This window comes from Oreochromis niloticus, linkage group LG10, assembly GCF_001858045.2.
Source record: "Oreochromis niloticus isolate F11D_XX linkage group LG10, O_niloticus_UMD_NMBU, whole genome shotgun sequence".
Classification (NCBI taxonomy): domain Eukaryota; kingdom Metazoa; phylum Chordata; class Actinopteri; order Cichliformes; family Cichlidae; genus Oreochromis; species Oreochromis niloticus.
In genome coordinates, this window is record NC_031975.2 from 9,845,800 (window position 1) to 9,868,405 (window position 22,606).

The 22,606-nt window shown below is 38.4% G+C and overlaps 2 protein-coding genes across 3 annotated transcripts; both read right to left on the reverse strand.

The window, feature by feature from the left end:
• Positions 1-331: 331 nt before the first annotated feature.
• On the reverse strand, positions 332-7,358 carry crtam (cytotoxic and regulatory T cell molecule). 2 transcript variants are annotated; one of them, XM_005453900.4, is made up of 10 exons: positions 7,243-7,358; positions 5,103-5,243; positions 4,814-4,966; positions 4,543-4,662; positions 3,647-3,802; positions 2,935-3,195; positions 1,856-1,921; positions 1,597-1,743; positions 1,328-1,414; positions 332-992 (listed from the first exon to the last, which is right to left on the reverse strand). In XM_005453900.4, exons 1-10 carry the CDS (start codon positions 7,286-7,288, stop codon positions 835-837), a joined length of 1,335 nt encoding a protein of 444 aa, XP_005453957.1. In that variant the 5' UTR covers positions 7,289-7,358; the 3' UTR covers positions 332-834. The 2 variants fall into 2 exon arrangements, with proteins under 2 accessions (XP_005453957.1, XP_019210436.1); XM_019354891.2 differs by having other exon boundaries at positions 1,328-1,429.
• Positions 7,359-8,306: 948 nt separating this feature from the next.
• On the reverse strand, positions 8,307-16,530 carry LOC100697724 (uncharacterized). Its single transcript, XM_019354874.2, has 12 exons — positions 16,264-16,530; positions 15,519-15,609; positions 15,303-15,437; positions 15,069-15,146; positions 14,733-14,887; positions 14,383-14,519; positions 14,211-14,304; positions 13,756-14,088; positions 13,497-13,677; positions 13,149-13,273; positions 12,961-13,047; positions 8,307-8,363 (listed from the first exon to the last, which is right to left on the reverse strand). Exons 2-12 carry the CDS (start codon positions 15,598-15,600, stop codon positions 8,307-8,309), a joined length of 1,464 nt encoding a protein of 487 aa, XP_019210419.2. The 5' UTR covers positions 15,601-15,609; positions 16,264-16,530.
• Between the last annotated feature and the right edge of the window lie 6,076 nt (positions 16,531-22,606).

Consider the following 22,606-nt stretch of genomic DNA (forward strand, 5'->3'; position numbering starts at 1 on the left):
TATGAATGTTTTCCATAGCCTGTTATCTATGCTCAAAAACAATATATTATAGCAAAATATAATTTATTGCTACACGTTCAACCCAAACATACAAAATATATACACACAAGGCAACATATATGCTATATTCACACAGTTTATATTACAGATATAAGCTTATGTTGCCACATTTTATTCTGTGTAAACATTCAAACACTTCATTAGGAACACCTGCAGACATGCTTATTCTTGCTGTTGCTGGTCATCCGCCAATCATATAGCAGCAGTGCTTTCTACTATTGTAAATACAGGTCAGGGGCTTTACATATAATGTTCATATAAAACAAAAACATGGCATGACTAATCATGTAAGAAGGGGTGTAAATTAACTTGTTGTCAGTTGTTAGACTGAATGGACCTCGACAGTCCAGGTTATGTATCGGTGTGGGGAAATGTTTTCCTTTGGCTGACCATGAGCATATGTTTATGACATCTTCTACTGACCATTTCACACAGGAAATCTAACCTTCATGAAGATAACAGTGAGTTCAGTGGACTTCAGTAGCTGTAGCAATGTAACAGAATGAAATCAAGGATAAAAGTACAGTAGAAAAATTTGTGACGAATAATGTCAACATAATGTATATAATGTAGATAAGTCATTTCTTTCAACATCTTGTGGCATTCGTGGCACCAAGAACTCATGCTGCTGAAGATCAAAGGTAGGTTCTACCTACCACAAGTAAGCACATATTCCTAACAATAATAAGTGAATGATTGCCCTGTATTCTGTCATGCAAGTGCAGAAAAAAATGGAAAATTGCTGATATCATGAAAACTGTGTTTTCAAGACAGTTAGAGCGATGTCTCCTTTGCATTACATTTGGCTAAAGTTTGTGCTGTAGTTTGATGTTGAGAAGTCGTTGCTGTGATCACAGCTGTGTTTTGGACTGAAGTCATCGTCTTCGCTGGTTCTTCAACAACATACTGTGTGAAGGCTGTATTGAAGAGGCCTGTAACAATAAAGAATACCAATAAATATCCCATTTTCTCTTTTAAGACAGGATAAGGCAGTTTTTACAGTGTACGGGGCAAAATGTGTCAATGAAAGCACTCCCCTGAACATTAATTGGGATTAAAAATGTGTAAAGGTTAAATGGATTTTTGAGTTTGAGTTCCCTAAGTACATGAACTTTACCCTCTGGTTGACAAGTATGCTGTTTCTCTAAGCTACCAACATGACCCTAGTCATGTTTTAGCAAAAGCTACATTTTATAATATTCACATTAAACAGAAGGTATAATACAGTCATAGATGTGAACAACCATCTAATTAAAAGGTTTTGCACCTCTTCTCCGTTGTGCTTGTGAGGTCTTTTCTTCATGGCTTGATTTAGATTTACTGCTCTCCTCTGATGGATTAGAGTCTTCATTTTCTGTAACAATAAAAACTGTCAGATCTTTTGTAAGATAAATAAAAATACATTTAGATCACAATTCTTGAAAGTACAACACACTTGCTGCATCAATGTATGATTTTTAGCCAGACTACAGTCAAGTAAAATTGTAAATAACAGCAACTTTAGTCTGAATTCAACAGAAAATGTGATCTGCCTACCTCTTTTCCAGGCAATGTGTGCTCTCCTCAGCTTGATAGCAAAAAAAATGACGACCACTAGAAGGCCACAGATCAGGCATGTCACTAGCAAGACCAGCAATGATGAATTTCCTTGGTCTTTTCTATGCATGTTTAAGCCAAAATTCCCTGAAAATAGAGAAAACCCAAACCTTGAGGATTTTAAAACACACAGTGTTCTCTGTGATTCTCAGAGAAGAGGAACTATTATTTTAACTATTCAGGCTGAGTGTAAATGTACCTGTTGTGTTACTGTCCATGTTATCAGTGGTGATGTTCTCTGTGGTTTCAGGGGAATATGTCCAGCCTTTAAGGTGTAGTAAAGAAAAGAGGTACAATAATTAACACAGACTCTATGAAGCTACTACAGTCCAGGTCCATTATGTTTTTCAAATGGAACCATTTTTTTTTGTAGTTTTGCAGAGTAACCAATAGGTGGCATCAAACACACATATTTGAAGAACCTGTTGGGCCTACTGCCTCAATGATGGTGTCATTGCTTACCCTGTTTGAACACGATAGGACTTTATTTATTTTTTTGTTACAGTAATTTTCTGAACATATAGAGCTCAGGTAAAATGGGAAAATGGAAGGCAAATAACTGTTTTGCACACATTCTGCTTAAATTTTAATATTACACTGAATTTACTGTGAGTAAATTCACACATATATAGTGCTTTTCTAACCAATTACATGTCAGTAGTGTTCAAGGTTTGAAACACTGAAGACAGAAGACGTAAACTGCTTTTTTTGGAGCATATCTGACGATCAGAGCAGATATGCTCTCGGAACAGTTTTTGTTTGCCCACAGAGCTGCAGCCTCCCAATCAGTGAATACATCTAACATGACAGAGTTTCATATAGCTCGAGCTCTCCATCGCAGGAAACACATCTGGTGTTATATCAACCACAGTAGTGGTTAAGAGACATTTTAGACATTGTGAGAATGTGATCGCTCTTGTTTCCACCCCATAGGCTCACAGTTAGTGTAACATGCTAAACACACAATACTAAGCAGTAGTAAAGAGCTGTATTGTAGGCTAATTTCTCCACTAAAGTTCACTTTCCTTTATAGTGGATCGAGGGATTTCAGTTTCATTTAAAATATGATGTATGACATAACTTAAAATGTAAAATGGTGTTTTATTAATTTTGAACTAAATAAAATGTATTTCTTTTTAAAACTTCCATTTCTCCACTACTTTCTTTTGTGTCCCTAAGCTCATCCTAAGGTGTGTTATCTAATATGAAACATTATGTTTCTTGAAATCCACAGGGCATAAAAAAAACAAAAAGAAAATGCAGACAGTTTCCACTCACCACTGGTGCTGAGATGTGGGTCTGTATGGACTGTAACAGGGATCTGAGGAGATCTAGTGATAGACATCTCTGGGTCACTGGTGGAAACCCGCAGACTGGAGGGAACCGTTGAGCTCTCTGATAAGGGCTTGTTCTCATTTCTTGTGGTGGAGTACACTGCTGTTCTATTATGTCTGATCCACGTGGTTGTTGTCCCTGGCACTTGTGTTGATCCTTTAACACTATGTGGACTGACTGTGGATGTGTGGTGAGATCCTTTTGCTGTGACAGGAATTGGACTTGTGTTACTACTGAGTAGAAACAACACTCAGTTCAGAGAAAGTTAAAATTCATGGTGTCATGAAAACTATCTGCAAATCACACTTCATTTTTATTAGAATAGAGGAAACTAGATTTTTTTTAACAACACAGAATGAGGAAATTACATGGAGTTGCTATTTTTTTGTTTTTATTTTTGGTCAGACAGTTTCACAGTCTGGTCCTATGGACTGTTTTGTGGCACAGTTCATGAGTTAAAAAACCCCAGTGCTTTCCCTGTTCTGTGACGACACAACTACACAATCACTGTTCCTCAAACTGAACATTTTATGTAGAAGTACTTCACTGTACACAAGTCATGGATAATAAAATGGATGGTTTTACTCTTTAAATGTTTAAAACTGTTGCTATAATGTGGTGGTGTTGATAAAATAAATGAATGAAATATACTCACAGTCTTGTCTAATTTTTACAAAGTTCATCATAGGTTTTGATTTCAATGCAGGGTGGCGAACAAGACACTTCACAGTAACTCTTTTCTCTACTGAGAGAATTTCAATCATCCCAGTGGAGATGTATTTTTTAGCTTCCTGCTGGAATTGGGTACGAGCTGTAAAATGGGATAGATGTCATTAGCATCAATTGCATCAGCTTACACCATCACAAATGCAACACTTGATCAAATCAACCCTTTGTAACGTAAACTACTCTTCTGTGGAATTCAAAATAAAATTCTAAATCCCCCTTGTTTAAAGTCATTTTTTTAAAATTTGAATGTTCTTCAGTCTCATCATAGTAGCAAAGATTCCAGAAAGTGTGGGTCATGCTATCATCGTCACATGAGCCCACTCACTGGTTGCTGTCACTAATTTTAATACACCTACAAATGTCTAAAGGCCACAACGTAAGTGTTAACACCCATCTTAACCTAACCCTAACCCATTCATCCACTCTTAACTGCTGTGGTTTTAAGCACAGTAGTTAAGTTTTAGGAAGAATACATTGCATTTATCATCAAAAAGGATCAACCTTTCCTAGTCAAATGCATTCACTTTTTGTGCTTATTCCTAGTTAACTGCTCTTAATTGAATTGAACTGAGTTCACAATATACATAAAACTTTTTTTAATCTATGTATAGAAATTAGCAAACATTTGTTTGCCAATTATGTATTATAAAACATTTTATGATACCTAAATATGAGTAACCAGCAGGGGAATGATATCAAAATGGCATCCCCTTGTGTAGTCAGCTCAGTTCAGCTTTCTGGAAAATCCACTGGGAAAAACACTGATTGAAGGGCAATTTTTCTAACACCTCAAACTATCATTCTCACTTTCTTCCAACTTACCAAGAAATTCTGACCCATCGTCGATTTTCCAAGAAATCTGAGGAGCAAAGTGGTTCCCCACAGCAGTGCATTTTATGACAGTCTTTCCTTCATGCTTTGTTTTTGACATTTTGGGATAACCTTCAGAAGAATCACAAAAGACAAAGTTTTATGAAACAAGATCAACACAGTGGTAATGGTTTTGGTAATTAGTATAAGAGGCAAAGGCTGATCCCATCACTAGTAAAGACGTGAAAAGAAAGTAAAAAGAAAGACATAAGATAATATTTACCCAACACTGTCACCTCCACTATCTTCTCTGTTATTTGGTCTCCATAATGAGAACATGTGTAATTGCCTCCATCGTTAAATTTGACGCTGGAAACACTGATGGAGAATTTTGACTCAGACAGTGTGTCGATTCTGTAGCGTTTGTCCTTTAAGGCTGGAAAAAAATTTTTTAAAAAGTTGTTTAATGTTTGCCTTTCACCAAAGATTCTTTGAATTTTGGCCCAAACATTTGACACTTTTTAAGTTTTTGTTTTTACATTCATTAGTGTGACTGAATATGCCATTTTCACCTTGATTGCGATTGAAGAACATAACAAATCCTTTAGGGTTTTTCCAGTCCACATTGGTCTTGTCAGCATTGGTAACAGGACAGCTTAAGCTGAGTTTCTCACCTTCCATGACCGTCACATGCTGCAATACTGCAAGTGAAACTGCAATCAAATAAAAGGAAGTTTGACTTTATTAAAGAAGTTTCTTTGAGAACGAAATCTGCATAACACATTTCCTAACATGGTAAAAACAACCATCTGCTGAAATTAAAAAGTCAGAGGCACACACACAGATGTCCAAGTTAAGTTTTAAATAGTTAACTTAAGCTTTTCACAGTCTGACTCATCTATTCCACCTCTGCCACTGGCCTGTTACTGTGTATATAGGTGTGTGGAGGAGGTGTGACAGGAAAAAAAATGCTGTTCATTGCAGCTACAAAATAAGCAGCCCCCCTGTTATACATCTAATGCATTTCTGTTCTAACAGGAAGTAATGTGGTCAGTGCTTTCAAGGTGAAAGAGAAAGTAGGGCGGGTGTGAGGAAAAAAAATATATTTGCTGTAGGTTGCTCATGGGGCCTTTGGGGGCTTTTTCTTTTTTGTGGGTTTCGAATAACACACGGAAAACACATTTGGCGGGGGCACACTGACACCACCGCAGAGGTCATCAAGCTATTTTTGCAGTTTGTGTGCTAGTCATGCCATTACATCAACTGACAACCACCAATATTTGTACTGATGACTTTTCATCAGTACAGTCATTTTTATGTCTCTCTAGGCTTTGGTTGTCTCTGTTTCTTTTTCAATTTTATTTGCATTGGCTGATCAATACAGAAAATGTAATTTCTCAGTAAGTTGTTAATGCTAACTAAAATATACACATTGCATAAGAGCAAACAACATAACATACACAGTATACAAAGCTAAAGCCAGTCTCATTTGTCTATTTTGTCTCATTGTAAGATTTTCATCTGTATCATTCTATTACTGACAACTATTAAAGAGCCAGTCTGCATATATACTCTATGTCATAGAAGAAACTGTCCTAAAGAACTTTCATTTTATGTCAGTCATTTAACAGAGTTGAGAAGTTGTGAACTGGTTCAACATACAACCCCAGTTCCAACGATGCCAGGGTACTGTAACATGTAAATAAAAACACAATGCAACAATTCGACGCCACAAACCCTCATCTTATTTTCAACAGAACAAAAACAATCACATATTAAAACTGAGAAAATCTATCATTTTAATAAAAATATTGGCTCATTTTGAATTGAAAGTGGTGACAGGGCCATGGTTACAACTCTCTTAAGAGCTGTCCATAAACATAGGAGGACTTAAGGGAGCAATTACTGGACTTCGGGGGAGGAATGTTATCCCGTTCTTGTATGACAGGATTATAACTACTCCTGGGTCCTCTTTGTTGTATTTTTTGTTTCACGATATGCTACATGTTCTCAACAGGTGAAAGGTCAGGATCTGGGTAGGCCAGTTCACCCAGACCTCCTCCTATGAAGCCAAGCTGTTTTACATGCTTTTAATAGCACTAATGGTGTCTTACCAGATGTGCTACGCATAGAGACTAATGTATTGCATGGTAGAGCTTTAACCTGCATTCGTGGCAAACACAAACACAGTGATAGGAAGTGTTCCTAAGTAATGTTGCTCCCATCAAATTCAAAATGAGCTTATTATTTTCATGAAATTGTACAAAGTTTCAGTATAAACAAATTGATATGTTTTCTATGTTCTACTGTGCATACAATATGGGTTTATGAGATTTCCAAATTACTGCATTCAGTTTATATTTACAATTTATGCAGCATCCCAACTTTCTAGGTTCAGTTGATGTGAACACGAGCAATCAGAAATCCAAATGCAAATTCCTTTAATGCATAACTAATGCAACAGTCTTTTACTGAAAATTGAAGCACTTTCTGTGTGAAATATGAGAGCTTGTAATTCTACCATAATTTTCTCTTTATAATAAATCATCTAAATATAAAAGATCACAACAGCCTCAGAAGGAAGTTGTTTACTCCAAGGCATAGTCATCCTCACTGTGTTCATCTGCTTTTTCCAGTCATGTAGGTTACGATCCTATTTCAGCACTTATCAGATCAAACACTGCCAAAGAATGTAAAAAGTCAAACACTCACCCTCAATGAACAGCACAAAGACGCTAAGCACAAGTTTTAGTTCCATCTCTGTCACGAAGAAACACACTGACTCTGGTGCACTTCCTCATCACTCATCTATATGTACTCTACTACGGGACCTTCCATGACATCACAGCTCTGTGGTTTCCCCTAACTTTTTGATTTGAGGTATTCTCATGTGACTCCTTACAGTAGAAGTGCAAGTTGACCATTATTACATTTTATTCCTGTTTGTAGTTTTGCTGCCCAACATGAGCTGAATGTTGAATTTACAACTTATCTATCTTGTGGATGGCTGTGGTTCATCAGAGCATGAATGTTACATAGAAAGTGTGAATGAGACATGTTGTAAAAAGTGCTTTGAGTGTTTAAATAGAGTAGAAGAGCACTATATAAGGATCAGTCCAATTACCATTTATAGTAAAAGACCTGAGACAAAATTTTCCAAAATTATATTAATTCTGGAATTACTAACTCTGGAAACAGTGGAGAAGCTTTATCAACCAAGTAGCCTGCTAGTACCTAACGTTAGTAACTGTGGTTTGTCCACAGTTACTAAACTTCAGGTTTGAATTGCCACTGCAGTTTTAACTCACACATCAACAAGATTAAAAACTTGCCACCAATCTGTGGCTTACTAAGGGGAAATGGCTGCCAAAGCAAAAGCTGTTTGAGCTGGAAACTTGTGTCAGGTGGGTGCCGAGGGGAAAATGAAAACCATAGCCCTCATGGTTTTATGATGTTTTCCACTGTAGACTCGACACAAACATTTACTGAATTTAGTCAGATCAAATATACGGTATTGTAGTAATTAGGTGCCATTACAGTCTCCAGAAGAAAATGGAAGAATAATTTAAAAGCAAATGCAGAAACATACTCACTAACTATATATAGAAGTGGAAACAAACCTGTGTGAATTTCTTTTGGGGAGGTTTTACTATGTGTCATATAAGTCAGGTTGATTAAAACAGCTTAAAATGTTATATCAAGCAGTAACTTAGAACATTTATCACGTTCTGTTCACTTGTATGTGAACACAGAAATTAAATGCCTCTTACCCACTCTTAAAAGAACAACAGGGGAGGAATGTTCTTAGGGTCAGCCATCGAGTATGTTAAATCCTGAAAGACAAAAAAGTTAACTGGATAGAACGCCTAATTTACAAATCATTCACTCTGTAAAACTCAGCACGGGGTTCAGTGTTGCCTAAATATCCTCATTAACTTAACAACAATGACAGTGTAGCGACATAGAGGGGTTCACCTTTCACAGTCATACTAGATTAACTGGTGATTCTAATTTGAATGCAGGTGTAAATACTATAAATGGGAAATGGACTAGACTTATTTGGACTCGGAAAAGGGTGGAGTCCCCACTCCTGGTCAGGGACAAGTTCCTGCCCCACATGGAGGAGTTTAAGTATCACGGGGTCTTGTTCACGAGTGACAGAAAGGAGTGGGATATCGACAGATGGATTGGTGCTGCACCTGCAGTGATGCAGCGGGTAGTGATCTATGTCCCTACCCTATGGTCACAAGCTGTTGGTAGTGACCAAAAGAATGAGATTGAAGATACAATGGGCTTTCTCCAAAAAGTGGCTGGCCTCTCCCTTAGAGATAGGGTGAGAAGTTCAGCTGTCCGGGAGGGGCTCAGAGTAGAGCTGCTGCTCCTCTACATCGAAAGGAGCCAGTTGAGGTGGTTTGGGCATCTGACAAGGATGCCTCCTGGGTGAGGTGTTCCAGGCATGTCGCATTGTGAGAAGGCCCAGGGGCAGACCCAGGACACCCTGGAGAGATTATATCTCTCGGCTGGCCTGGGTATCTTGTTTCCCTGGACAAGCTGGAGGAAGTGGCTGGGGAGAGGGAGGTCTAGGCTTCTCTGGTTAGGCTGCTGCCCCCGCGACCCGGCCCCAGATAATCGGAAGAAGATGGACGAAAGACTTTTTCTTTTGGATGGTAAATGGACTGGTTCTTTTCTACTATGACCAGTCAAAGCGCTTTACACAGCTTGGCTTATTCACTCTTTCACACCCATTGGCACAAGCACTTTTCTCTAAGTGCTTTCTAACATTTACATGCATTCATATTCCAATGGATGCATCTGACAGCAATTTGGGGCTAGTTTCTTGCCCCACAGTATCTTCCCTGAGAACAGGTGTGGCAGTAATAAGACCTGGGTGTGGCTAGAGAAATTGAACTCAGGTTTCCAATGATGCGATGCCCCACAGTTATTTTATGTTATAATGGGGCGGGCAATCTTTTTTTTTTTTACACAGGGTCATGTAAGTTTGGATTTTTTCCCCCTTAATAATAAACACCTTCATTTTGAAACTACATTTTGTGTTTATCTGTGTTATCTTTGTCTCATATTTAAATTTGTTTGGTGAGAAACATACAAAAAAATAGGAAATCAGGAAGGTGCCATACACCTTTTCACACCACTGTATATAGAAAAAGCACAGAAAAAAGTGCTTGTGTGAATAGCTGAATTAGGTAAGTTGTATAAAGCAGTGTGCGCAGGTGCCCCATTTACACAGCAAATTCTGGTCTTTGGAATAAACTCTCTGGGAGTTCAGATTAACTACATTTGAGTGTACATGCGTGACCATCGAATGAACTCTAGTGCAGAATTAGAGTAACTCTTTCTGGGAGTTGATTTTTCAACTCTTTATAGGAGTTAAATCTAAACTCTCATGGAGTTAAATTTCTACTACCATAAAGAGTAAAATGTAACTCATAACTAGAGTTCATTTTGATATTAACTCTTTTATAGTGTTACTCATCAAATGAAAAAAGGTTTTAGGTGACAATTACTACAAAAAGACCATACTGATTATTATGAATGTATGAATTTTATTTATCAAAAACTATCATATTCAAAATTCCATGCTGCATGGACTAACATACATTCTGTGTAACAGCACTGTAATAGTGTAACATTCAACATTGAAACAGCAACAATTATGGCAGCTAAACAGTTGAGACATTGTGTGGTCAGATAGGCCTAACATTGGGGAAAAGAAAAAAAAAATGAATTAAAGAAAAAAAATGACTACAATTGTGAATCACACCCATATGACATTTGGGCATCAAAACATTTGAAATGTCTTAATTTCTCCCTTTCTAGGACCAGTATCTTCTTAGGAATGGTTTCATTTACCTGAAAAGCATGAAAATGATCATGGAAACACGTTTCATGCTCAACCATAACAAAAACAGCTTTACCATCATGCAAAATGATCAACGTTATCTTACTGAAAACCGGCATGTTTTCATAAGTGCCTGTGCAAACAAAAAGCCCAACACGATATTCAACTCCACTACACTTTACCCAGTTTGTGAGTTTGACAGTGTTCTGTAAATCAACATGAAGATATGGAGATATAATTTCTGAGTATTCTTGTGTTTCAAGTGAACGCATTTTAACTGGACCAGACTCAACTGCTTTTAAACTCATACATTCCCAATGATAAGCTAATGCAAACTGATGTTTCCTTGCAAGTGATACAGTCAAATTGTTAAAGTTCTTAACACAGTCTTTGAAAAATTTGTGTTTGGCTTCAAATCTCATGGTCCAGATATGAATGAGAGGACCAATCTTTCGAATGCACCTTGGATAGTGGACCATGAAATGATGTTTTGGAATTAAGTTGTTTGATGGGTATAGTTCCTTAAAGAGTCTATGGTGTTCAATAATCAGGTGCTTTAAATACACAGTCATTCCTTCAGTGATAGAGTATGAGAAAACTATGTTTAGAATGTGCAACAACAAAAGCAACAAATGCCAGTGCAAATCATCCTCTGGTACCAGGTCACCAAATATCAAAGGTATGTTTGTGATCAAACAAAGTGTTTGTGATGCATTTAAACCTATTCCATGCCCTGCACGATCCAAGTTAATATTCGTTGGTTTATTTTTCTTTTCCATATAGCCGTAATTAAAAGCATATATCCTATTTAACAAGCTATCTTTAGAGATGAAGTATTCAATTAAATATTGAAATAGCAACTTGACTTCATATTGACCAACCCCTTCCAAAATATCATGCATGATGTCAACGGCAAAATTTTCCGCAATATTGAAATATTTTAATGAATTAAGTATACTCTTTCTTTTTATGCCAAATGAAGATGTTAATGTTGGATCATCTACCAAATTATTATAATGTTGGTTATTCAGAATTGGTGATCTAAGAGTTAAACTTGGATCATCCTCTGAGAAAACTGATTGAGCTGAAGACTGATCAATTAAGCAAAATCTACAAAAATAATTAGCTCTAAACGATTCCAAAAACCCAAGAATGCTATGCATCCCCAAGTTATCACCTGTAATTTGTGCCAGAGTACCAAATACAGGAAATTTAGCAAATGGAACAGCAATCCCACTCGTCTCTAATATTTTCAGGTCCTTTACTAAGGGCTTCAGGATTTCATCAATTCCATATTTTTTTGCGTCTTGTGCATAAAATAATGATACCAGATGAATGTTCATTAAAGCCGAATTCAGACTGGGAGGAAGATTTCTAAGGATGAAGTAAAGGCAGCCAACTTTGTGTATACCCTTTTTTGAACCTAAAGGATTTGCACACTCAAATTCATCATAGTACAATTGGACTTGGATAGCAAACTTACTACCTGAAAACAAAGGATGACTTTTGAAGTAGCTTCCATCACAGAAGTCCTGATATGTGTCAGACTGGGTGCATATTTGCATCATCTCACAAATACTTTCATTCTTAAAAATGAACTGGAGTGTTTTCAATATGGGAATATATACGAATTTGTCATTTAATGGGACTTGCTCATAGGTTCCAGTTTTGCTACATCGTCTAGTATCGTATCTTACTCCAAGGTGCAATTCAACTGGCTGTACCATTTCCCACTTATCTCTAAAATATTTTTTACATTTGCTTTCAGAATTCAAGTGACTAAAAGGATTGTCCAAATTTTTAAATAAATCTGCTATGGCTGATCTGGAGGGACTGTCATTCGGTAATAGGGTCAATAATTGTTCCTGAATATTAGATTGCCAATCTCCCACAAATTCCTCTAAGTTCTGAACTGTAGAAAGAACTACAGTATTTGGTACACCACTTCCTAAAAGTCTGGCAATAATGGAGGCACACATGTCCTTGCTCTGATTTGAGAATGAAGGGCCTGCTTCAGAATTTTGGCACTGTGATGATGTGGATGGTGTTTCATCATTTAAGCACTGAGAACTACTAAACTGTTGGGTATCATGGTCAGAAGGGGTTTCATGAGGAACACATGTGCTAACAGTAGCATGTATCTTATTCAGATGTCTTCTAAATCCAGAATAACTTGAGAATTGTAAACAACATCCTATCTGACCACATTTTAGTTTCAAATTTTTGCCAGGATACATTCCATGAACTAGTTTTAAATGTCTGAACAAAAGTAAAGCTGTACCAAAGGATAACGCACAGAGAAAACAGGTCAACATTTTGAATGCATAACCTGGTTACTACTTATTCAACAGCTTTGCTCGCAACTCTTTGACTCTTGGACTTTCCACTGTTGTGCCTACATCAATATTGTACACAGTGGTCTGCAAAAATGTGTACAGGCTGGACAGAGCGTCTTCATATTTCACACTGAAAACGAAGTGACACTTGAACAGCTCATCAAATGCACCCAATGATGTGCATGACTGACGTGGAAGAAGCTTTCGATCCAAGACTATGTAGAAGCTGAAAACCTGTGCTTTTGAAGTCCCTGTGGCCAGGAGATATGGCTGAGGGTTTCCTTCATTGTTCATGAGGTGATCCTCAAGGCTCTGGCAGGACTGAAACACAATAAAAAGCATCACTTTATAAACCCTTAGGTTAAGAAAAAGTGTTCCATGAACCACAGTATCTGGAACTGGATCACATTATCTTGACAAACCTTGTGAAATTTAACCAGATGATCTATTGCCTCTCCAACACTCATCTTTGGCCGTTTCCTTCCAGCTGGTTGTGGCGTGAGAAGGTGCAGCAGAACAAGAAGAGAAGCCATGTCGCTGTCCCACTCTGCAGACAGTGTTAAGGAGTTAAATACTAATGCTGGAAACGGGGAGATAGAACTGAACTTCACTAACATATAACAACTGGTTGAGGGTATGAGCAGAAAAGAAGTGATCCATACACACATTATGCACACTGCTGCTTTTTTGATAACTTATGAAAAATAAATATGAAATAAAAATGAAAACTAAAATTACTACACTAATAAAGTGTTACTTTAGGACACTACCTGGCTCATCAGCATCATCCATTTCTTCGTTCAAGGCAGATTTCAGCAATCTTTTCAGAAGACAAGTCTCTTTAAGGTCTCTGGCTTCCCTGGCAACCTTATCTTTAAAACTGGTGTTCCATTTTTCCAGGAACCTGGAAGCAGTCTCTACTCCAAACATCATTGCAAAGTCCTGCAAAATCTAACAAAGGAGAAGTATGTCCATTAAAATCAATTTTTTTAAGTCAAGTATTTTTCAGATTCCCATTTGTTCACCTACCAGTCCTTTAGTGTCCAAAAAACGAGGAAACATCTGAAGAATGTTTGCTGATTCTTGTGGGTCATGGAGTATCTGCTGACGATAGTAGAATGTCTCTCTCATCTTCTGGAAGACTATATCTTGGTCAGTGGTGTGATGAAGAAGAGACATGGCTTCCATACATTGATCTCTTGTTTGCTGGTCATTAGTGAAACCAAACGTCCTTTGTGATGTGGGCCCTCCTTTCAGTTCCACTCTGTTCTGTGATGCAGTGGGGGTTTTGGATTGACGTTGCACAGTCTTGATACGCCACTCAAGAAAACCTTTGTTGCTCTGAATGTCATAGAAATGCTCCTACAGAAAGAAAGAAATTGCATACATTGTAGAGTGTGTATATATATTTATATATATGTGTAGGGAGAGAGAGAGAGAGAGAGCAAGTCTTATTACACACTACAGTTGCAGAGCAAACTCACATATCCCTTTTTGGAGTACGGATCCTTCAAAGATGGGAAGAGTGACACGATTCCAAGCGCATGAAACTCCTTTGTTGCTTTACTTACAGTTCTCCTGCAAAAGCAGAAGTGTTTTTGTGATAAGATCCTTGCCAGTTTTAAAAATGAATAGAATAAACATCATTCCTCTTACCCTTCCTTTTCACGCATGTGAGCTACAATGATGTTCACCATTAATCGCCTGGTGGAATCTTTCAAACTCCCAGTTTTTTCATACTCATGGATGACAGTCACCCCTGCTGGTTTGGAAGTCAGAATCTGCTCCACTGTCTAAACACATTTGATACAAAGAACAAAACAATTGACAAAAAATGAGACAATTTTAACCCAAACAACGATTTCAATCTGTGGATTATACATATGAACTACATGAAATACTATATCAAATTATTTTTCTGTAATCTGTTTTATCTTCGTGTTTAAGCTTTTTCAAGTAATGACAACTAAAGAGTCAAGTACAAGTCTATTAAGTAATGTATCTACATTTCTTGCATGTATGCTGTCCAATAGAGGCTGAACCATTTGAAGTCCGGCATCACTTGTGTCACTGCTCTGACTGCTGGTGGTTGAGACAGACAATGTATCTGTTAGACTTGGAGAGGAGGGCTCTTCCACATGTTGCTTCAGGGCAGTCAAATCTGAGGGTGACAAACAAAAATATTAGAATATAAGGCATATACAATCAAAAATCAACCACAACAAAGCTACCATTTATGCACATAGGGCCAGTAAATTGTATGCTTTGATTAAATTATACTTTCTCCCAGGAGAACAGATGGTTATTTTGTATTTTATTATGGTAATATACAATTTACATACCACAAGGTGTGAGTGTCACATAGTGTGTTAGGTCTGAGCAGTCACGCAGCTTCTTGGATGATTCTGTTTCCAGGATGTCTGAAATGCATGTGATAAATCCAACTCACTGTTGAGCCATGAAAGCAGCATTTTGTGATTGTTACCACGAGATATTAGACAAATTAAAAATGTTTATTTAGGAGTAACTGTACAAATCAAATCTTACAAAATCTATCAGAGCATATATTTACTTACCTTCAGCTGTATAGATGACAAAACACACCTCTTTGACTCCTGCAAGTTCAGGAAAGACATCCTCATCCACCTCTATACCCTGCTCATCCGTGACTTTCAGTGCTGCATTTTCTGGTATGAGAAACTTCTGCTGCACTGAAGTAAAATCATCACTTAGTTAATAACAACATTATCATTTCCTCTTTAATGACTTATTACAAACCATGTATAACTTACCTGCACTCATAAAATCTGTGAAGCTGACTTCTTCCAATTTGACATATTTCTTTGTCTCTCTGTGTTTTACTTTTATCAACATCTTCGCCACCTACAGAAAAAAACCTTTACTAATATGAAACACAACATGTGGAAGAAGAAGAGGCTGTTTATGGTAACTTTATGTGAACTGTGTATAACTTAATCCATAAACACTTTCTAAAATTGAGTTAGCCTGTCCACACTAGCTACTGCTTAAAATCTATTTAGCTAGGCTAGGTTTAGCAGACAATGTGACACATGTTTGCCGTGTCCTTGTCTTTTCAGGTCTGGCAACAGGGTTGTGTGCATATCTCAATGTGAAGCAGGACTAACTAACTGATGTTAATGGTACCTTGATATCTCATCAATGCAGGCTGCACCTCTCTTTGGTTAAATACGGCCATTACCATGAGTCTAAACATAATATTACTGTAGTTAGCTAACGTTAAATGAAAGGTTAGTGTTAAAAAAAAGAAATACAAATGAACGTTTTCATTGACAACGTGAAATGTGTATCTTCAAATACAGTAAGATAAGTTAGTTAGCTAACTTTTGACTAATGTTAGCCTAGCTGCTATCACCGAATCAGCGCAACATGCAGAAAACACGTGTAGTGCTAGTTAGTTAACTTTATATTTTACTTATGCATCCATGTAACCAAATATATATACAAATAACGTCACACCACTCACAGAAAATCCCAAAGTAAATAAAATATTTTTACCTCCTACATGTCGGAGTCCAAGAGACAAGCACAGATAGGCGGGGTAACGGTTGAAAGACAAACAACACCAGCAAGTGTTGAATTAGACTCCATAGCACTCAGTGAATGAACACCTAAATATTACACCGCTTGAGAGTACTCCCCAACACTGACTGTAGTATAAGGTGAAAAATAAACTCCTGGAATGTAACTCTTGCGCACTTTTATGCCTAACTCCAGAATATTTAACTCCAGAGATTTGCTGTGTACCAATAGAGGATGGTTTTCAGTTATTAAAGCCAGACATGAAACCAGACAGACCTACAAACAAGCAGCAACTAAAGGTGGCCTAGTAGAGTATCTCAAGAGAGGAAATGCAGCAGTCGTTATCTGCCAAAGATCTTTATCTAAGTATCAAACAAAATCTGAAAAAGGTGTTAGTTTGTACTTTTAATTTGGAGTCACTGAAAATGGAAGACTATGTATAAAAATGTCTGCATTTCCTGAACAGCTAATGCATTACCTTTGTTAAACATATAGAATTAAAGCTTAAAGCGTGTATTTCAATCATATCTTGTCATCAGCTCCTGCTGATTTGAGGATGCCTGTAAGTTTTCACATGTCACATATGATTCATTAAATTTGACTGATTTTCTGTTTCTGTATGGGTTTAAACTAATAAAAGATCTATGGTGTGCATATAAATATAACTTTAAAGTATTTGTATGTTATTAAAATACATTTTTCATTGCAATGAACTAGTGTGTTTAAACAAAATGTTTGCTGAAAATTGAGAAAGCATTTAAATTTTGCATTATTGAATATTTGCATAGAATTTTTGACAAATACAAATTTTAGAGCATCCAATTTGTCTTTCTTTTTTTTATTCCACTATTTCTGTTTCATTTGCATGATCTTCATGTGAGTATGTAACTTTCAACCATGCACAAGAAAAAAAAATGTATCGTGTCCACTAGGGGTTTTTTTTTTACTGAAAAAGTAGGATGAGGTGGAGAAACTCTGATGGCCTATCTAATGCAACCTTATTTGTGAGGTCAGCTATAATACCTGATGAACAAGGCAAAAGCAGACAGCAACCACTTTGCATAAGTAGAAACTTCTTCAAGAATATTGGTCCATGTTTTCCAGGAATTTAACATTTAAAATATATATATTTCACTGGAATTTTACATGTTAATTTAGAGTTTGTGGTTTTGTCCTTAAATTAAATCGTGCGATTGATCTTTCAACTCAGTAATCATTTACTTAAATTCAGTAATCATTTCAAACCATCGACATGTCTATTCGATTCCATTCCTATAAGACTGTTCAAAGAAGTTCTACCAATAATTAATGCTTCAGTCTTGCTTCAGATATGATCGGCCTATCTATTAATGGGCCTCAGTGCAGCATTCAATACTGTTAGCCATAATATTTTATTACAGATATTAGACCATGCCATGGACATTAAAGGTAATGCAACACTGTGGTTTAAAACAAATCCATCTTATAGACCCACAAAGCAAACTGAAGCTGGCTTTGTCCTTGTATTTTGTTTTTCTTTTCATTTTTTTCTCTGTGGGCAGGTGTGCTAGGGGTGGAGCTACTGCAAGTGAGGTGCTCACCTAGCTGTGTCAGATCACCCTCATTAAGATGGCAGTTGGCACAGCAGTTCTCCGCCCGATCGCTACAACCTCTGTGATAACACTGTCTCATTTTCATGCCTAAACTAGTTTTCCTTTGTGTGTCATTTGATTCCCCCAGTTCCTGCATGCATTTTTGGATTTATACAGGAACCACTCAGTCACATAGGTGCTGTTAGTTCTTTCTTTCTATTTATTGCAATGTTATTCCTGTTATTTCCTTAGCCCACCCACAGCAAAGATTACATATTTTTATACTGGATTAATTTTGCTACTTTCTTTTTAAATCTATCATGCACATAATGCTATCACAAAATCTTGTAATGTAACTTTAGCTTTGTCCCAAAACCTAGGCTGCATCCTTAGGAGGCTGCATTTGTAGACCGATTACGTCACAGCCAGGCGACGAAGGCTGTCCCAATTCTAAGGCTGCTCCAAACGCGGCCGACAAATGCGTCCTTCATTTCCCTGAATTTGAAGGATGGGTCAGGTGTATCCTTCGTGGCCCAACCTATCCCAGAATTCATAGCGCGGCCCAGCCAATTCCAGTTTCCAACATGGCGGCATCTACTTAGTTTTAATATTACTCTTTCTGGGTCACAAAATAAACTTTTAAGATATTTTCAGGCGAAAATGTAGCTGTGTGAACTTCAATAATCTGCTTGGTTTATCAAGACATCACATATTTGCAACAGCACTCTGACATTTTCAGAGACGTATGTTACCCACCAGTTTAAAGTTTTGCGAGATCCCGAGTTCATCTTCATTTTTTTTCTCCCATGTTCCTTGCGGGGCTCCATACCAGCAATCACCTTAGAGGTGACAATGGCTGTCATTGTTGAAAATTCAAGGAAATCAACAGATTCCCATTTAAATAAATATTCCAAAATGAACTTCTATTAGTGTTTGCTGTTAAAACAGAAAATAAAAATAAAAAACCTAACACTACTACTTAAAGAATTTTTCCAATATGGAATGGCTTGTTTGCATTAAAGGCCTTTATCAGGCCCTGCTGGAGTAATAATCTTATGAGCTTTTTAACTGTGTCAGAACATTCTTGTCCAAAGGGGCAGCTGGAATTGATCTTGGAACCACCTACTCCTGTGCTGGTGTATTCCAACATGGCAAAGTTGAAATCCTTGACAATGATCAGGGCAACAAGACTACATACAGCTATGTGGTACTGAGAGGCTGATTGAAGATGGTCTTTGGTAAGGTCACAGCAAGGTGAATTTATATGGATTATGAATTATTAATTTTTCCAAATGACAAAGATGAAGGAGATTGCTATCCAGAGTACTTATCAAAGTGTCTACTTTAAACAGTTTTTTCTCTTTTTTCAGTCTGTGTCAATTGCTGTAATACTGTGCACAGTACCTGAATACTATAAGGACTCTCAACGTCAAGCAACAAAAGATGATGGACCTGTGATATTCTGGGTTAGGCTCTTTGAAAGGATCAGGACGGAAGGACGTAGATACGTGCTTTATTGAACAGCAGGACATGACAACTCAACAAACACTTTGTTTTTCTTAGTGGTGTACAAGCTACCTTTTTTTGTTATATTGTTGGCCAACCAAGAACTAGCCCTGTAACAGGCACTTCTGTATCTTACCACCAGGGAGCAACAATTCACTCTATTACATTCCTCCCCTTTTTGATTTGTAATTCAAATAAGTAAACCCTTTAAAGAATGTATTTTACTGCCCCCGAAAAATATTCTGCTGCCCTTACTAACAATGAACAAATGTAGCCATTACTTTAAACTGCTTCACTTCTAAATTAACTGGCAGTAAATAACTAAACCATAGTTCTACATTTTCAAAGATTCAGTCTCTTTGGGGGAACTCTGCGTCTCTCTGGGTACCTGCGTTCCACAGATGGGCTTTGGGTGGTTTCTGGGTAGGGATGGGTATCAAAACCTGGTTCTTGTTGAGAACCGGTTCCCACTGTTTCAATTCCCTGGAATTGTTTGCCATTTTTGCAAACGATTCCCTTATCGATTCCAGTCGCCCTGAAAGACGTCACCACGTTGCGGAGCGTCATTTACCTGGCAGGGTGTCTAAGCGGCTCAAATGCTCAAAAGTTTGGCTATACTTTACGAGAACGGATGACAACGGGGTAACTTGCAATACTTGCAAAGTAGATATTTCATTTAAGGGAGGAAACACTACGAATATGCAAAAGCATTTGCTCACAAAACACACGATAACCTTAAATGAATGTCCTGTTTTTAATTCCGCTCCGGACTCGTGAATCTCGACCCAGCAGCAGCGGTAATGTTTGCACGTCCTCTCCCGTTAATGCGGCAGGTAAATAATCAGCTAACAGTGCATATTATGTTAGCGCGATTTGCCTTAGTACAAAACCTACCATTACTGTGCGCTGCATTTAGGTGACCATGATGAGAGAGACAGAGTCTGGCTCGCAGTTCTCACTGCAGTCTACCGGTAGCGTCTCCTTTCAGGCCAGGATAGACGAATGTCACCGAGCAGTGACTAAGTTTGTGGTCAAAGGCTTGCACCCATTTGCCACAGCAGATGCCCCCGATTTTCGGTAAGTGAATGTGTTTAATTGTAGGCAGGGACATTACTGGATATTCTTGTGTAATTGCTACTGAATAATTTATGTTATACTTTGTTATTGCTACAGAAGAATATTTATTTTATTATTTTACATTTACAATTTTTTTTCCTGGGGACCCTGTGACACCCCATTGAAGAGCTGTAGGCTGTGGATCTCTTAAGAGCTCACTGTTGGGTTCGTAAGGCCATGTTACTCCTAAATTTCTATCTTCTTCAAAGAGAAGATATAAAACAAAGTTCTAAGCTAATCGACCTTAGTGTTCTCTTTTAAAAAAAATAAGAATCGATAAGAGAATCGATAAAGAATCGAATTGTTAAACAGAATCGAAAATGGAATCGGAATCATGAAAATCTTATCAATACCCATCCCTATTTCTGGGGTTGATACTGGTGGTTCATCAGTTGTCTGTTTAGGTGGTTCAGCAGGTAAGGGGTGTGATGTTAAAATCCCAGGTGGACTTGGTGGTATCTCTGGAACAACACCGTCCATAATCACTTCTGGTCGTTCCTCTGGAACCGGTGAAGATATAACTGGGGGTTTCTCCAGTCTGTCTCCATGGTAACAGGTGGTCCACATGTATTGTACGTGTTCTCTGTCCCTCTTGTATCAGGTAGGTAGGTAACACTTCCCATTTTCTTCAGAACTGTTCCATGAGTCCATTTTGTTTTCCACCCCCCTGAAGTTTCGGATACGCACAGCGTCTCCCTCCGAAAAAACACGAACAGGTTGGGTTCTGTGATCATGGTGTCGCTTCTGCTCAGACTGTGTTCAATGTGTCTGCTTAGTTCAGGCTTGAGCAGGCTGAAACGAGTCCGGATCTGACATTTCAGGAACAACTCTGCTGGTGTACGACCCGTCACAGTGTGCGGTGTACTGCGATACATGATAAGGAAGTTTGCCAATCGATGACTGAGTGGCAATGTGGCTTACCATCTGCTTCCAGCACATTTTTCATCAGGGATCATTTCAGGATTTGTACTGATCTCTCTGCTGCCCCGTTTGATGCAGGATGATAGGTGGGTACAGCTGTGTGTCTGATCCCATTTAACTCCAAAAACTGACTGAATTCCTTTGACACAAGTTGAGGTCCATTGTCTGAAACAAGCTCTTCTGGAAGTCCATATGAGGCAAATAACCCTCTCAAAACCTCAATGGTATTGTGTGAGGTAATGGATGACATAGGGAACACTTCCAACCATTTTGAATGACTGTCAATGACAACTAAAAAGTACTAACTAACAACATCTGTCCTATCATCCCTAACACCCTGGAGGACAACGGGGAGAGTCTAGACGCTCTCCAAGATTACATCGACCGCTGTTTCCAAGATTTAGTCATGAAGAAGGCCCAGAGTGCATCTTCCCCGGCCAAAATTGAGACACCGTCATCGAAGAGATGTCGCCCGGCAGACTCCCCCGGCACAACATCACCTGCCGGCAAAGACATTGCAGACATCCTGGAGTCAATCGACCAACGATTGTCCAGTTTCGATGCGAGGCTGTCCCTGGTGGAGATTTTACACCGGGAATTTAAATCTCTGCGAGAATCCCTGGAGTTCAGCCAACAGCAAGTGGAAACGCTTGCCGCTGAAAATGCCACGCTACGGGAGTCGGTCAAATCTCTCACCGATAATGTGACCCAGCTAAACACTGAAAATAAAAAAATAAAAGAGTCAGTTATCGATCTACAAGCCCGTAGCATGCGTGACAACCTTGTATTTTCCGGTATTCCAGAATCTGCCGGAGAGGATGCAGAGGCAACGGTGAAAAGCTTCATTAAAATCCACCTGAAGCTGCCGGAGGACACCGTAAAGAACATTGCCTTCGATAGAGTGCATCGCTTGGGGGCCGTGAGGACGCCGGCCGGGAGACCACGTCCTATTGTGGCCAAATTTGGCCACTTCAAACAAAAGGAACAGGTGAAAAGCCGCGGGAGGGAATTAAAAGGAACGGACTTCAGCGTGAACGACCAGTTCCCCAAAGAGATCCTGGAACGACGCAGGGTCCTGTTCCCAATCCGACGCAGCTTCATCCAGAAGGGCTCCCGCGCTGTCATCGCTGTGGACCGGCTGTACGTGGACGGACAGCTCCACCGCGACCCCGACATCACTCCGTGGCTGTATTAACTTCACACCA

Excerpts from the sequence above, each read along its gene's own strand:
- crtam (XM_019354891.2), bottom strand. The coding sequence starts at position 7,288 with ATGGAACTAAAACTTGTGCTTAGCGTCTTTGTGCTGTTCATTGAGG. Across the intron at positions 4,967-5,102 it reads GTTCTTCAATCGCAATCAAG|CCTTAAAGGACAAACGCTAC; the intron begins GTGAAAATGGCA and ends ATTTTTTTCCAG. Across the intron at positions 1,744-1,855 it reads CATGGACAGTAACACAACAG|GGAATTTTGGCTTAAACATG; the intron begins GTACATTTACAC and ends CTCTATTTTCAG.
- LOC100697724 (XM_019354874.2), bottom strand. The coding sequence starts at position 15,600 with ATGTTGATAAAAGTAAAACACAGAGAGACAAAGAAATATGTCAAATTG. Across the intron at positions 13,048-13,148 it reads ATCTGGTTAAATTTCACAAG|TCCTGCCAGAGCCTTGAGGA; the intron begins GTTTGTCAAGAT and ends ATTGTGTTTCAG. Across the intron at positions 8,364-12,960 it reads CAGGGACTTCAAAAGCACAG|GATTTAACATACTCGATGGC; the intron begins GTTTTCAGCTTC and ends TTTGTCTTTCAG.